Source organism: Heliangelus exortis, chromosome 5 (genome assembly GCF_036169615.1).
Source record: "Heliangelus exortis chromosome 5, bHelExo1.hap1, whole genome shotgun sequence".
NCBI classification, from domain to species: Eukaryota; Metazoa; Chordata; class Aves; order Apodiformes; family Trochilidae; genus Heliangelus; species Heliangelus exortis.
In genome coordinates, this window is record NC_092426.1 from 5471069 (window position 1) to 5487001 (window position 15933).

Here is a 15933-nt window from a genome sequence, read left to right on the forward strand (position 1 = left end):
GATTATTTGTTTTACTGGAAGACCCGTTGCACAACACAGCAAATATGGTTAAATGCTCTTTGTTTGTGTTGTTTGGTTTGTTTTTTTTTTTAATCAGAAAAATGGCATCTCCATAGAGACATTATTTCCCTGGCAGGCATCAGCACCTTCCTCCTGGCAGCAGCAGGTAAGAGTATAGATTTAGTTCTTCATGGTCCAGAACTGGCACTCAACAAAATAAAAAAAAAAAATTATTCAAATATCACAATATTTCCTACCATTTTAACATATTTAACCAGCCCAGACCTAACACTGAGCCAGACAGTGTTCTCCCTTTCAGAAAGAATTTGCAACTTAAAAAGCTTCCTGTCAAAAACATAATTAAAAACTTAAATGGAACCATAAAAGTATCAGGGCCCTAAGTAAACACTTACCTTCTGGCCAGGATACTCACACAAGATTCAAAGTCAAATCCCTGCTCTGCTTATTTAAGAGTGGTTTTAATTGTTACTACCTTAGGGCTCAGCTGCAAACCTCAGCTCCGTGCAAAACAAGGACAGAACAAAAAAAGCAACTCCCACCTCCAAGGATTCACAGCACAAGTACACAGTAAAACCACCTCTGCAGGCAGCTGCACTGCTTTAAGAGATGACAGCTCCCAGCTGCCACTGCTACCCCACTGCTGGAAGTTCCTGGTCCCTGGTTAAGTTGTTGTGATGTGTGTAATACCTGTTCCTCATCTCCTGGAGACCAGAGTCAGGTAAGGGAGCTTTCCACACGTTCAGCAGTTTAAATTTCCTGACCTTGGAATGAGGAATTAGTGCAGAGCCCATTGATGCCTCTGCACCCCGGGGGCAGTAGCTGCAAATAACAAGTGGCAATGAGCAACCAGCACTTGAGTCTGAAGCAGCCCCCACTCTGCTGACAAGATCTCTCCATACCTTCAGCCCTGAGATGGATGTGGTCAGGTGTGCGTGTAAATAACACAACAAAATGACACTTGTGGATGGGACACGTGCTCCAGCAACGTGACTGCTCATGATTTTATAAGCAGAGAAACAAGGAATCATTTGCAGACAACATCTGACAGATACTAATGAAAATTATCAGTGCATGTTTCTAAGCAGTTCACAGTCCTAGATCTCAGAAAACTACACCAAATAGTGAGTAACTTTCCTGAATCCTGAGCCTTTTCTGAAGTAGCTTTCTCTTTTATGTTATTAATCAGTCTACCCAATTTGTTAAACACCCACCAAGACTCTGTGGTCTCTCCCCCTGACTACCAGGCTGTCAGGTCAGAGAGAGGACTGACATGGTTCACCAGCAGACAGGGAAGAACGTTTCAGCTAGGGAATAACTGAGCAAACAAAACTCTGCTTTGCAGCATTCCAAATGATCTCAGAATATCTGCCAGCAGCCTGCCCTAAAACACTGCCCCAAATAACATAGGTAGGCTCTCAAACCTGCCTGGAGCTCATGTTTGTCAGGCTGCAAGGAAATCAGTAGATAAGAAAAGCTGCTTAAAATAGATTTAGTATGGAAACACACATTTAGAGAGCATAAAGACCACCAAATGCAAGTGTCTCACCTCTTACTAGCTGGGTCTCAGCAGCATTTTACTAAAACTTTCTGAATTCCCACCCAGTTAAAAAAGTAAATAAATCAATCCAACTTTCACCAATCTCTAGGCACAAGCAATTAAGGACAAACTGTGCTGCACAAAACCAGTCCTAGGGCTGGAGTGTGGCAGAAAAGGAGCAGTGGCACAGGTAACCAAGCTTCTGGTGATGTGGAGCTTTGCATCTCAGCAGAGGGAAGAGGACTCTACCCTCCTCTGGACTTAGCTGACATTTCATTGGCAGACTGTGCAGACTACACTGGTAGGATGCTTTTTGTCAGGTTTTTCCACTCAATTCATGTGCTCTTCTGGAGACTGTGCACTTGCAATGCCTTCTGTGAAGTCTGCTGAATGATGTGCTCTCTTTATTTCTTTTGCTTCCCTTTCAGCATTTTATTTGCCTGCTGTCCAGCAGGCTCCTTTACTTCGTAATTAGCTACTGATAAATCCATTTGTCTTTAAAATGTCAAAAGGAATTTCAAAAATTAGTATCCTATATTTCATACATAACAGGAAAAAGAGAAAAAAAGCCCAGAAGGGACCTGGTATTTTCCTTCCAGGGCCATAAATGTGCAACTGCTGTTTCTAGAGATGGCTCTGAGGGATTCACAGAGCACAGTGCTGTGGTGGCTCAGAACAGACAGTGGTTTTTTTGCTGAGTAACCCTGGTACTGTCTCCACAGCCAACCATTCCACGAGGAAAACCAGTTGTGGAAAACTGGTGGATAGATGTGCACTGACCACAGTTATTAGACTGCTACCATTTTTTGAAAGGTAAGAGAGAAAGAGGAAGGAACTTTCCTTCAGCATCTCAAGTTAGAAAAACAGAAGTTGAAAGGTTACAATTGCAACATTATTTCAGGTCAGCTATGAAGAAACACCTACACAAATTCATGTAAAATAAAAATGTTTATTTGAAAAATTGTATAAATATGTGTATAACAGCTAATCTAAGAACACTGCCTTTAACTCAAATCCAGCTTTTATTGCCACAATGAAGAATTCCTCTTTTTAGGAATACAGGTTGCTTAGTTTATATCAGAGGCCAAAAGCTCTCAACTCTAAGTTTAGATGCTCTCCCACAGATTTTGTATTAACTTGACACACTGCTTTAAGATGGTTTTTATGCTGCTTCTAAGTGCCAGATTAGCAAGAGCATATCATAACATTCTACGAAAACAACATATTTAGAAAATGGGTAAGAAAAACAGAAGCTGCAACCATAGCATTGAAAACATACATAGGCTCTTGCAGCAATTCTACCAATGTATTCTTCCAAGGAATGAAAGAAGATGAAATGCTTTGTATTTTAACTTAAGATACTGAAAACATTTGTCAAGGCTAAGTAGGAAATTCATTTAAAAGGAAGTCAAAGGTATTCAAAAGAATGTAAATGGCTTTGCATTTTGTAAGGAAGAATGAAAACCTTTCACAGAAGGAGACTGTGATGATCTCTGATCCTGTCCAAATGCAAATGGAAAACTAAAGTCATCCTTTCCATCTCCAAATGCATGAGAAGTCGATTCCGAGGGGAAGGGAAAGGCAAATGCATCCTCACCTTCTGATTTCCCAAACAAGCTTCCTACATGGAATACATATTACATTTATTATTAGATTAAATCTCACCATAAGGACTCTGCACGCAGCATAATGTGGTTATTCAATAATATTCTACTCCCAACATCCCACTGAGCATCAGCCTACAGCTGTGTTTATTCCTGCACTAGAAATGGTACTTCAAGGAAAGCTTTATTAGAATCCACACAGAATGAAGTGTGAAGCACTTGAGTGATTTAGAACAACAAAACACTTCTGCATGATATGCTGGCTGAAATATTTCTAATACTAAGCAACAGAGGTCTTTGTGAGGATGTTCTTGCAGATTCTTTCTCTACAAAACAATTTGATCAACCACTAAAAGACTTGGAGAAACAAAGCTACAGAGAGAAGAACACCCCTGTTTTATATTTAGTGGCATAAAATTCACACTTTTCTCAACAATGCTGTATGCATAGAACTTCCAAAAAGTAGCTCTGCACTTGAAGCACCTCAAATAAAAGAGTGGGTAACAGGGTCCCTTCAGGGAAGTGTTTGATCAAGACTAAGTTTTTATCTTATTGATAAAATGAAAAATTGGTTATTTCATTTCACTGAAGCCAGGACTTCACACAATGTGTAAATGTGTGGCTCACTCAGTAGGAGTGGAAGGTACTGTTAAAGTCTGATTTTCCTCTCTCTCTCACTTTTGCTATTTTTACATTGTGTCTCTCCAGAATTTTAAGCTGATAGAAGTCAGTTTACTATCAAGGTTTCTTTAATCAAATGGAAAGTTTATTTTCATTATAGTCAAGAGAAAAAACAAAACAGAGGTACCCTTTCCCACACTAAGCTGGTAGCCACAACTTAAAAAAAATAATAATTAAGTACTATAGCTTTTTACACTAAAAAAACTATTCTTTTTACCAGTGAAAAAGCTTTGACACTTCAATTTTTCTTCTCCCTTGCAGCTCCTCTCAGTTGGCTTCAAGCTCACCTAACACTATCCCTATTTCTCTCTCATATTTCTATTTTTCATGGCATACAAAACCAAACATGCAGGGAAAGAGTGAAGCCAGTCAAAACACAATTGAACACCAACAACCAGGGAACTACCACATCACAACTGAACACTATTTTAGATAACCAAAGGTGCCCTCTTAAGCAGGATCAGGAGCCTGACAGTCACTTCAGCACCATTAGAAGACAGCTGGGATACACAAGTACATCTGAGTTTCAGACTTACCAATATCTTTCTGTGGGGAGAGAGGGTTCAGGTTTCCTACAGAAAAATTTTCCTCCGTCTGAAATGTAAACAGGAATTTTATTTAACAAATGAGAAAGACCAAAGCTAACCTTTAATGCTGGCATTTAGTAAAATTATTCTCTTTTGGTGAGAAACACACCAAGTTAATGTTAGCAGCCACCACACCACAAAATCTGCATTTAAATGCATATATCAGTCCCTCAAGTGACAAGGTACACTCCCTGATGAGGTCAGTTTCATGATGTTTGCTTGTATCTGCAAGCACACTCCCTCTGTTCTTGGAAAAAAAAAACCACAACAGATTGAGAGCAATCTAATATGGGTTACTGTTGTGGTTTTTTTGTTTTTTTTTCCCCAAAACGAAGAGATTCAAAATATTTAACTGTTTGTCATCTTACAAGACCTTTAGGCAAAAACATACTTACTGTCTACTGGGTGGGACCTGATATTGGCAGAAAGAGCAGCAGAATGACCACTTGTCACTCTTGAGAAGAGTTTTTAGGCTGGATTTAGGATAGATACTTGAGTCCCTCAAAACTCTCACCTAACTTCAGAGAAACCCACATAACTGTTACAAGTCAGCAAATTCTTAGTTTCTGCCACTGAGGAAGCACAAAATAATGTGAGTTCTGACAGCATTAGGTGCCTTAATACCTACCTCATCCCTAAACAACTCACAAACTATTCACCAACCTACTCCCTCCTACCCACAGCTGATGCTTTTTGCCAGACACACAATAAAACAGTGTTTCACCCCTTCCCTCCTCTGGCTTTTTTCTGATAACCTCAAGGCTGAGTACACTCACTGGAATAGGAAACACCTGGGTTCAAGTCCCTTATTTCCATAATGGGGGTTGAATCTGCATTGCCAGGGAGTGATACCCAACCACTGCTCTATGCACTGACACACACCTGTCCTGAATACCCAATTATCTACTGATTAGCCCCAAATAAAAATTAATCTAGAGCACTGTGGTTAGGGAACCTGTAAAGAAAGACCAAGACCTGAATTCCCTCCTCTTTTCCAATTATTTGCCTATCTACCCTCTCCATTTAAGTACAGCTAATTCATGTTTGCTCTTCAATACTCCAAACAGCCCTTTCTTCCTTTTCTTAGTGTTCTCAACTTTGTGAAAAATAGAGGTGAAAAAATAAAATTCTTCATTTCCCACTTCATCAAGATGAAAACTCACAGGATAGGCATGTGAGCTGTGAACTCTGCTAGGGCAGCCAGCAACTCTGACCAAAAGTCTCTAAATATTTGCACAAAATCCGATCTTGCCCATATAGGAAAGATTCACATTTGATCAGAAGTACTGATTTTTACCTCATCAGATGAATTTTCTGCCCCAAACACAGCAGAGTCAAATAAATTAAAGCCAGGTGACTTCTGAGAGAAGTTCATGAGAGAAAGGAAAGCAGGAGATTTTGATGTTCCTTCTTCACAACCTAAACTCTGAATGCTATAAAGACAGAAAGGAAGAAACTAAATTAACAATTTTTAGAAGTAGCAGAAGTGATGCTTTTTTCTGTTTGTTTGTTTTGTTTTGTCATTTTTTCATAGCTTCCATGAAGGGCTGATTATTGCAACACAGAATGAGTAACACAACTCTTAAAAGCAAAGTGAGGTGGTCTTTTTACCAGTTCCCTACCCTTTCACAGAAAAAAGTGTTTGAATTTAGAAAGTGGTCTAACAAATATCACTGCAGGAAAAGGCAAAAATTTCAGGGAAGGAGCTACAAGGAACCTGTGTCTCATATTTCTAACCAGCCCCCTCTGGAAATGATACAATAAGAAGAAAATATAATAAATTACCTAGCCCAACTCAGAAAAAAAAATAAATACTTTCAGAAGAGTTTTCTAGAGAAATCTTTCCGTAGTATCTTTCAAAAGCAGTGAAAATGGTTATACAGTAAAATCCAATACAACTTTGTACAAAATCAAAATAAAAGCTGAATTCATACAAGTCAAATGGAGGTGTTTTAGCTAACTGAATTTTCTTCTCCTTTGAATCAAGCCTTCCTGCAAATTCAGGTGTTTCAGGTGCTCTTAAAAAATGTTCTGCACTTTCTTCTTCCGTGTCAGGATTATCTTCATTTGACTTAAATGTATGTGATTCCTATTAAAAAGAAATATACAATAATGTTTGTTGCATATAAAATTTCTCAAAACATTTTTCCATTTACCTATAAATTTACTTGTTATATGGTTTTGGGTTAGTTTTTTTCCTCATTAAGGAAAATAATTTATTTTTAATAAATTGCTCACAGTAGCATACTTAAAACAGTAACCTTAATTTATCTAATTTATCTAATTTATCTAATTTAAAATGGACTGAAATATCTAATATAAAATGGAGTGAAAATATATATGAAAATTTTCATCCCAAAAAATGCAGAAACTCACAAACTGACTGAAAACAGTTTTTGAATACAATAACTATTTCACTCCAAACTGTGATTTAACACAATGCTTCACAAGTGACACCAGAATCCTCCTGATGCTCCCTAGTGAAATAAAGTAACGTCACCATCAGAATATATTTCAGGTGACTGAGATATTTCCTCTTCCTCAGAAAATGTTGAATGAGAATGTCCAGCTGGATTCTGTGGAGCAATTTCCTTCACCAGACTCAATATTTTAAAGATGCTCTCCACAAGTTGCCTACAGGCATCAGCCTGCAGTGAGCCAGCCAGAAGAGGAGATCTACCCCCAGCTACATCTTCTGTGCTGGTTTTGGCTGAGCATTCATGGTGCTTTATTTTGGATTTCTGACAAAAACAGTGTTGAGAGCCCAGGGATGTTTTAATTACTGCTGAACACTGCTCACACAACACCTTTTCTGCTTCTCATGCTGCCCTGACAGTGAGAAGGTTGGGGGTGCACAGAAAGTCAGGAGGGGACACATCAGGGCCCCCAGGTGACCAAAGGGATATTCCACACCATAGGAGGTGCCCAGCAATAAAAGCTGGAGGCAAGAGGGAGGAGAGGGGGATGTTTGGAGTTGTCACCTGTCTCCCTAAGAAAATGTTACATGTGATGAATCCCTAGGTTCCTGTAAACAGCTGAACAACTGCCTGCTGGTGGGATGCAGTGAATGAATTCCCTATTTTGTTTTCCATGGCATTTTCCACACTTACAAAACTGTCTTAATCTCAGTACACAAGGTCCTGCACTTCACCCTTCTGATTCTTTTCCCCACCCCGTGGTGGTGCTTAGCTGCTGGTCACATCACCCACATCTTCATATCACCTGTACATGCACACAACAGGCTTGAATACTATGGGATGCTGGGCTCCATCTTCCATTCAGGCAGGCAGTAAAATCTGTGCAAATGGAGCCATGCAGACTCTGCAGCCAGCACAGAGCCTTTTCACTGTAGTTTTGTGGGAAAAATGAGTTTCGAATGCATTTTTTTTAAGGGGTTCATCATCTCACACTGATGAAAATGGTACACACCAGTTCATACAAAAACTACAATGCACAGAACACTCATCCTATATAACCTATTTTTAAAGTAGCATAAAAACCTACAGAACACTGGTATGATCAAAAGCAGTGATGACTGTATTAGTAATCACTGACTGGCTTTTCATCTTATAATGAGTCACTTTGCCAATTTCTGAGACTTACCTCTTGCCAATAGATACAAAGATGTCAAGATACCATGACTGTTCTAAAAAAAAATAATTACTTAAGGCATAAGAAATGCTTACTTGAGATATAAATGAAGAATTCTTTGGTTGATCTTGTGCTTCTTTATCACCACATTTGTCCTCTTGGTTTGCTATGCAAAAAAGACAGCACTGCTTGTACTATTTTAAACACATAAATAAAAACTACTCTGTGGAACAGAATCCTTGGGAATGGTTTACTAACTTGGAATTGCTACTGGTAAGTGTTCTGACTGTAGTTTTCATAATAACCCACTTTGTAGCTATGCCCATAAATAGTTACCTCTTGTTCTTCCATTTCCTATCATCAAATCAGTGCTTAGGCTGCTTCAGTTTGGTGAATTCTACAAACCTTGCTGTGTTTCCCTGAAAGTGCTGCTTGTCTAATCCAGCTACTGCCCTCTGAGAGTGCTGATACTATCCCATAAAAAACAGGTGGAAACAGTATAAAACTCACACTGATTTACACTAATAAGCTGCATCTTAAAAAACAGGGAAACAGCCAGGATGTGAGATGAGAAGAAAGTTATCAGATGCTCTTCTCTAAACTTCAGACCATGAAATGTTTCAGGCACTGTGGGATAAGATCCTGTGTTTCAGGACCAAGAATTAGGAAACCATTTATTTAAAAAATAGACTTTTTTTTTTTTTTTTTCCCATGCATTTAAATTGGCAGTATAATTAGAAAATAAATATTTAAACTGAAGGCTCAGTGAGGTGTGTTTGTAACCACCCTGTTTGTTTCTGTAAGCATTCTGTATGCATTTTGCAAGTTAATTTTCATTTTTAATAACCTTTGTCTGATGCTTAATAATTCCTAAATTACTGAGTTTAGTGTATCCCTTTTCTTTGGATTTTCTCATGCTTTCTGGGCAGATTTTCAGACTGGATTTCAAATTCTTTTACCCAGGTAATTTGAGACCAGAGTGTGGATTTACAAGAGATGCTGGAAAGTTCCTTTCATTAGCAAGGGACAATGCAGAATCAGCAGTTCAGTCTCTGTTTAAATGAGGACACTGGCTGTCTGCTACACTCACAGTTTGAACCAAATTATCAAGGAAGAAAAGGAACACAAATGGTGGCCCACATAATATCAAAATGAATATTTGGCCCCTAGGATTTTCTGTGTTATAGTTATGTGATGCAGCACACAGTAACAGCACAACCTATCAAAAAAATGACAGTGGTACTTTACCTATTTCTGCATTTTCAGAATTTGATGGGAATTGTTGATTGGAAGTCATCTGCTTTGGAGGAATTACCAGTCTAAAAGACAAAAGTTACTGTTTGTCTAAACATGCATTACTTCCATAAGCCTCAGTCTCAAGAGTGAAAACTACTTTATTAGAGAAAAGTTACCTGAATTGCATTTGGTTTTGTAAGGTTGCTATTGATGGAACTTGGGCAATTTGTGGGTTATTGGTCCCTTCAGTGTCAAGAGCCATCTAAAACAGCAAAAAACCCAAATAAGGCAGAGTGTGAAATTGTCACTTCTAAAACACAGCAAGAAAATTTTTAAAAAGGCAGAGTGTGAAATTACTACCAGCAGTATCACTCTGGTTTCTCCTTAGACTGTGGAAATCCCCACTTTTTAGGGGTCAGGCAACATAAGAACATATTTACCTAAACAGATCCAGTGAGATGTCCCTTATAAAGACAGGTTTTGGTATAGAAATTCCACCATACTTCTACACAGTGGACACAATTAGGAACTCTGAATTTTATCTCCTACAGCCTCACCTGATCTAAGAACTCCCTTTGTACTCCAACAGTCTCTTCAGCCTATGAATGTTCTTGCACTTAATGGTGTTTTATTAGTGGTTTTCATAACAGTGCAAGTGTTTCTGTAACTTTCTCCCAGTTTGGTTCATTGTGTTTGTATATTTAAGATATTAAGCTGCAATACACTTCAACTTCTTTTAAAAAAGTGCCATAGGATCAATTTGTTCATGGGTGAGAGATGGAAAATATAATTGTGGAGTTCTCAAGCATTCAAAGCAATGCTGCTTGTGGTTTTATTACTCTCAGCCAGAATTTTGTTCCTGGATAAACCTCAGGACTGAGCTGTGAACTGCAGCATCCTGCACATTTAGTCCTTTATGAATTCCCTCACTATGGAGCAGATGGCTGATGATTAATCAGTAAGAAAAGATTATGTTCCTTGCCTAGAATTCCAAAAGTTTGCCACATGCAACTAAGTGAATCTACCAAGTTGATTCTAAATTTTAAAAACTCTTATACAAAACTATTGGACAGATGGTCCAGCTCAAGTTTGACTACCTTCCTATGACTACCATTTGCACTTTGTTAAAATACACATTTTCAGTTGAATTAGAAATGGCACCAAAGAGATTTTTATTATGGCTTCCAAGTAATAGCAGATTACCAAGATTAGCATCCTGGTCACAGTGTTAAAAGTTTTATGTGAGATATAATAGCACCAGGTATATTTGAAGTATTTTAAATTTAAACATTCACATGAAACAGACAACATATTCTTTTACCAGTGTGAGAGGTGCATACCTGTGATGAATTCTCTGCAAGGCTGGAGGAACTGCTGGTGGCCACTGAAAGTTCCACAGGTTTTTCATTTTCTTCTCTCCCTAAATTAACAAATATTACTTAATATTGGCAATAGGATTAAGTATCCAAAGCATGGCTTTGTTCAAATTAATTTGGGAACAAAGCTTCTATATTTTCCTGTTAAAAGAAAGCTAAAAAAAAACTATCACAAACTAGAACCATAGAATCATAGAATGGTTTGGGGTTGGAAGAGACCTTAAAGATCATCTAGTTCCAACCTCCCTGCATGGGCAGGGACACATCACACTAGATCAGTAACCAATTTACTACAAATTAGTTAATATTTAGTATTTGTGCAAAGAGTGCTAAAGGTATGTTTCAGATTTTTCTAACACTGCCATCAGGGATGCCTCTCATGTTACTCAACTCATTGCACAATTAAGAGAGGAAGTGGACAGAGCACATTCTCAAAACATAAAGACAAGGTCAGTGCCCAACTTCCATGGAAAGCCTGGCTCCAGCTATCACAGAAGGGGCAGTTCACTAGATTTGTTATCAGAGTTCCCATTCTTTTTCACACAAATAATCCAAAATCCTCACAGAATGATCATTAAACAGACTGCACCTGTTTCTGCTCGTTGCACTGGGAATGTAATGCTCTGTACAGACTGGACTAACTTCCTGGGAACACGTGGGACATGTAATGGTTTATACAGTTGCTGTTTCTCATTTAGCAAAGGCTGTTCACTCTCTTCAAATACCCTTTTAAGAAAATTAAGTTAAAAAAAAGAAAAATACAAGAATTAAAAAACAAAACAAAACAAAACAAAAAAGAACATCATAAAATAGAACTGCTTCAAATAAGTGGAGTTTTCAAGGGAGATGCATGATGCCAGAGAGGCTCTACCTCCTTCAGATCCAGCAGTTGATAAAAATTGTTTTCTTTATATTGAATCAGACAGAGAGTATCTTTAAATGTAGAAGACACAAAGTAGTAATAAGTCAAATCATCAGAATATTGCCTACTTAAATATTTTCAGTATCACAGAAAATTAACAGTAGCTTGAAGTTTTACACTTTAATCAAGTGCTTCATTTATTGTAGTTCTGAAATCACATTTTCACATTTTAAAACTCTTTGTCTGAGGTTGGAATACTCACACTATACATACATATAAAACTGCAGCAAGTGTTTTCTCTTGTGGGACAATTACCTATGAACAGCCTTTTACATTGAAGAAAGACAAAGGTTAGCAGAACAGTGAAGAGTAAAGTAGCTATTTGGCACAGGAATGTTTTCCATTTTTTAGAAGAATGAGTTCTATTTTCTTTTCTCTCTGGCATTCCTGCTTAGCACCTCTGTGCTTCCAGCTACAACATCTTACAGCTGACTAAGCAATGCTATTCAGAACAAATGAAGAACTGAAGTCAGTCTTTTTATTCTTCTTGAAATTTTCCTTAAATAAAAATAAGGTAAAATGTAGAATGCACTTTGTAAGGTAGTGTGGAGCAAAATTAGCAACACTTCTAAAAAAATACAAACTAGAAACACTGGTTAAGATGCATGGGCACATGTAACTATTATACATGCACAACTGTGACCTCATAAAGCCATGACAAGGACTGTCTTCACCTGTACAGTTGCATATATACCTGGTGCTGTGCTGGGCTGAGACCTGACAAACTATATAAACCATGTACCTCCTAATACATCAATAAAAAATAAAAAAAAAAGAAATTATATTTTTTTAAATCTGGCAGTTGTTTTTTTTCAGTTGAAGTAATTGAAGATATTACATGTGTCAAGAATGAGTACTATAGGAAATCAGATGTGTGCACTGCTGCTTTATCTTTACATTCAGACACAGAGAGTGCAAAACCAAAGAAAATTTAAAACAGAGCGGAGCACAGAACCCCAGCTAAACCCACTTCACTTTGTTCAGACCAGCCTATTTGCCACTTTACCACAATCATCATTCAAAAATTAATTGAACAAGGCTGCTGCTGCTGCTGAGGTTGAGCTAGACTGTCATAAACCACTTTTTTACAGAACTTAGGATGCCAATTTGTATTTTAAAAAGTTCCTGGAGTCAGTTTCCATGTGCTTTTTTTTTTTTTGTAGGGCCTAGCAGACAACTCTAGAATTCTAAAAATTCACTCTCCATGAAAATGAGCATTTTTTTCCAATGCACATCTATTCAGAAGAATGTATCAGTGCAGAGTTACAAACAAGCTCTTCAGATATGTATTTTTAAGGTAACAAAACCTTCCAAAATAGCCTGTAGTTAAACTTTATGCACATGTGATATAGCTGTTTCCTTCTGTCCCCAAAAACACTACTGAGAAAACCCCCACGTGCATCTTCTTTGACCATTGAAAGAAAAATCAAACTGCATACTGATGTTCAAAATATTCCAAATTGTAGTAGCAAGAAGAAAAATTGTCTTCTTTCTCTACTTCATTGTTAGTAGACATTTGAGTAGATAAAGTATCTTTATCTTGATCTACACTACAATATCAATAACTCTTTTTTTACTAACAAAAAAAGAAAAAATGTCAATATTCTTAAGTCAAAATAAAACCCCATTTCCATAGCAGTAGTTTCTTCTTTCCAGCATAATGAAGCCCAAAGATTAATATGTCTTTCTCTTCATTATAGGAATCAAGTATACTTGATTATATATACAAAGAAGCACTCAAAATCAAGATCAGGGCTTCAAAAGAATTGAATCCTATTTGGTGACTGATGAGAACTCCTGATTTGGAAATTTTAACTATGATAGCTGGTGAACTGAGAACATCTGCTAAGCAGAGAAAGCAGCTGGTATGAGAAGAGGAATCTGTTCTGCAGCACCCTAATCAATGACTGGCAAGCAATAAGTGATTCCAACTAAAATGTTCCAAACCTTTAAAAGAACAGCCACCAGCCATCCTCCTGCCCAAAGGAGAACATATTTATCAGCACCTATTAATTAACTTGCAAGTTGGTTTCTTGTCTTGTATCCCTCTAAAGTATTTCATGGCTATTAGAGAATCACAGAGTGTCAGGATGTTCATGTAGATTCCACAGCACAACTCTTTTGTACTGATGAAGATTTATCCTTTTTCTTCACAAAGCTCTCTTTGCTTAATAAAAACTTAGTAGTGACTGCAGAAGAGCCCACAAGAGACTGCAGCCTTCTGTACCCCTATTCTGCTGTTACACTTTTGTACATTGCCTCAAGTCTACAACGGTTTTAGTTCATGAGGCTTGGCACATTTTCTGTTTGTGGGATTTTTTTCAGTGTTGTTTTCAGTGACAGATTCATAATACACCTGTTTTTAACATCAGTAGATACTTAAATACTTCTAAGCTTTCTAGTGGAGGCATTTTTTAAAATACACTAATGCTAAATAGGGATTTTTAAAAACAGTTTTTATGCCACTTTCTACAAGCCTTCATGTTATGGATATCTTTGACGTAAGTAAGCTTTAAAATTTACTCCAGGAAAAACATATCAATTAGTAATCAGATAATGATCTGATACCATAGCTGTATCACACGAGGAGGTTAAAAGGCAATGTGAGTTAGCATGGTGTAAAATGTTTACAACCATGGCCTTGTTGCTTCAGTAAGAGCACCAAAAATATGTATTTGTAATGTAATCAAGACATCTTCAAGTGGAGGAACAAGCTCCTGAAGGCTCCATGACAGGGAGGAAAACATAAAACTGGCAGGTCTAGCAAAGCACCCTATGAATTCTTTTCCATAGGAACCTGACTGAGTGCTTCCTCTGCCTCCATGCACAGAGCATAGATCTCTGCCTTTTGGAATAGGTCTTTAATTGGCATTTTGCTTTTTTTGTGCAGATTAAATATACATGGATTTCTTTGAAAATGAAAGGGAAATTTTCCCTTGAAAGGGAAATTTAAAATTATGGGCTTCCCATAGCTTTTCTTGTTACCTGGTCTTAAAACTAAGAGGATTTCTTGCTTCCTTCCATTTCTGAGGTCTTGCCAATTAAAAAAAGCTCACATAAGAAGGTAGAATGGGTGTAAAGGCTTAAACCACACACACAAAAAAATTATCTGAATAACTCATAGGTCTGTAAGAAAATGTTAAACACCTAAATTGCCCCTATAGAAAGGATCTCAGAGATTATTAAAATAACACATTTCTACAGGTATAGTCCATTAAAGTCCTTTGTAAAGCCCTAAAAGCTTCTGTTTCAATCACACCATAATATACAATCACCTGGACAAAGGTCTTTTGGCCATATTTTCAGTTTAAAATGCATTTTGATCTCAAAGTGTTAGTGCTAAGGCTGATGTTTCAACATTCACAAAGACTCAAGATAAGTGCAAGACAGTCCTTTGATAATTTTCCATCATTGTAATTGAGCTCTGACTAAAGTGAGTCCCAGTTGTAAATGACCACTAATTTACTAACCCATTAATCTTGCCTATGAAAACTGCACTCCTGCTTGATTTTAAGAACTAAATTAAGAGTTAGATTTCTTAAGCAGTTCAGAGCTGAAGAGAAATGACACGTGGAACCCTGACTCTTCTGCCCCAAATATGTCTTTAGCAGAGTTTATGTGTTTTCCCTTTGACTGCACAGTCACTGCAATTGTATTCAAAACTTGTAAAGCTATTCACATAGATCTATCAGCAGGAGCTGTGAGGAGCAAAGGTTTCTACAAAATACTTTTGAATAAATTGTTTCCAGAGACATTTCCCTTCCAAGAATCAACATCTGTCACCATCTTAACCTCAGGAAATATAAAACTTTCAAAATTACATAATTAAATCACATGGCCAAGGTTAGAGAAGCTTGCCAGACATTATTTAGCAACAATTTGTGTTCTGTGGCAGTCTTTGTGTAAATGCTGGGAGAATAACCTGAATGAAAGCAAGAGAGAGAAATAATTTTTAAGTTTACCTTTCTTTGAACTCCTTTGGCTTCTCTAGACTTTTCTGATCTTTTCCTTCAATCACTTTGGAATTATTTTGATCTTCTGTAGTCTTTTCAAATGTCTGAAAAGATAAAGAACAAATAATAGTTAAAGAAACTTGAAAAATTATAGCTACGTGCTGTAAATGTTTTCTAAACCTGATGCTGATGAATCAGTGCATAGCAGCAGAGTTTTTGTATCCAAGATGGCCTGGAAAAAAAAAAAAAAAAAAAAAGAAGGCTAAAGAGAGGAAATATTTTTTGTTAGACCAACAGTAACAACTGGAATAAATAAAGTTTTTGAGCAATTAATCTACATATCTATTTAGAACAAGGAGCTACTTACACGGTCTCCTTCACAGTTATAAATAAATTCATCAAATCCCTTTTTACTGTATGTTTAT

General features: G+C 37.3%; 1 protein-coding gene across 5 annotated transcripts in view; it reads right to left on the minus strand.

Annotated features, from left to right (window-relative positions):
• Positions 1–2496: 2496 nt before the first annotated feature.
• C5H14orf39 (chromosome 5 C14orf39 homolog) overlaps positions 2497–15933 on the minus strand; it is a 33125-nt gene continuing 19688 nt past the window's right edge. For 4 of the 5 annotated variants that reach the window (XM_071745289.1, XM_071745292.1, XM_071745288.1 and 1 more), the window contains 10 exons: positions 15518–15612; positions 11223–11359; positions 10598–10677; positions 9434–9519; positions 9270–9340; positions 8117–8187; positions 6365–6519; positions 5728–5863; positions 4380–4437; positions 2497–3179 (listed from right to left, as the gene is read on the minus strand). In XM_071745289.1, the coding sequence (XP_071601390.1) occupies positions 2977–3179; positions 4380–4437; positions 5728–5863; positions 6365–6519; positions 8117–8187; positions 9270–9340; positions 9434–9519; positions 10598–10677; positions 11223–11359; positions 15518–15612 (1092 nt within the window). In that variant the 3' untranslated portion in view covers positions 2497–2976. The remainder of the gene's footprint in view (positions 3180–4379; positions 4438–5727; positions 5864–6364; positions 6520–8116; positions 8188–9269; positions 9341–9433; positions 9520–10597; positions 10678–11222; positions 11360–15517; positions 15613–15933) is intronic. The other variant, XM_071745293.1, reaches the window with a different exon arrangement.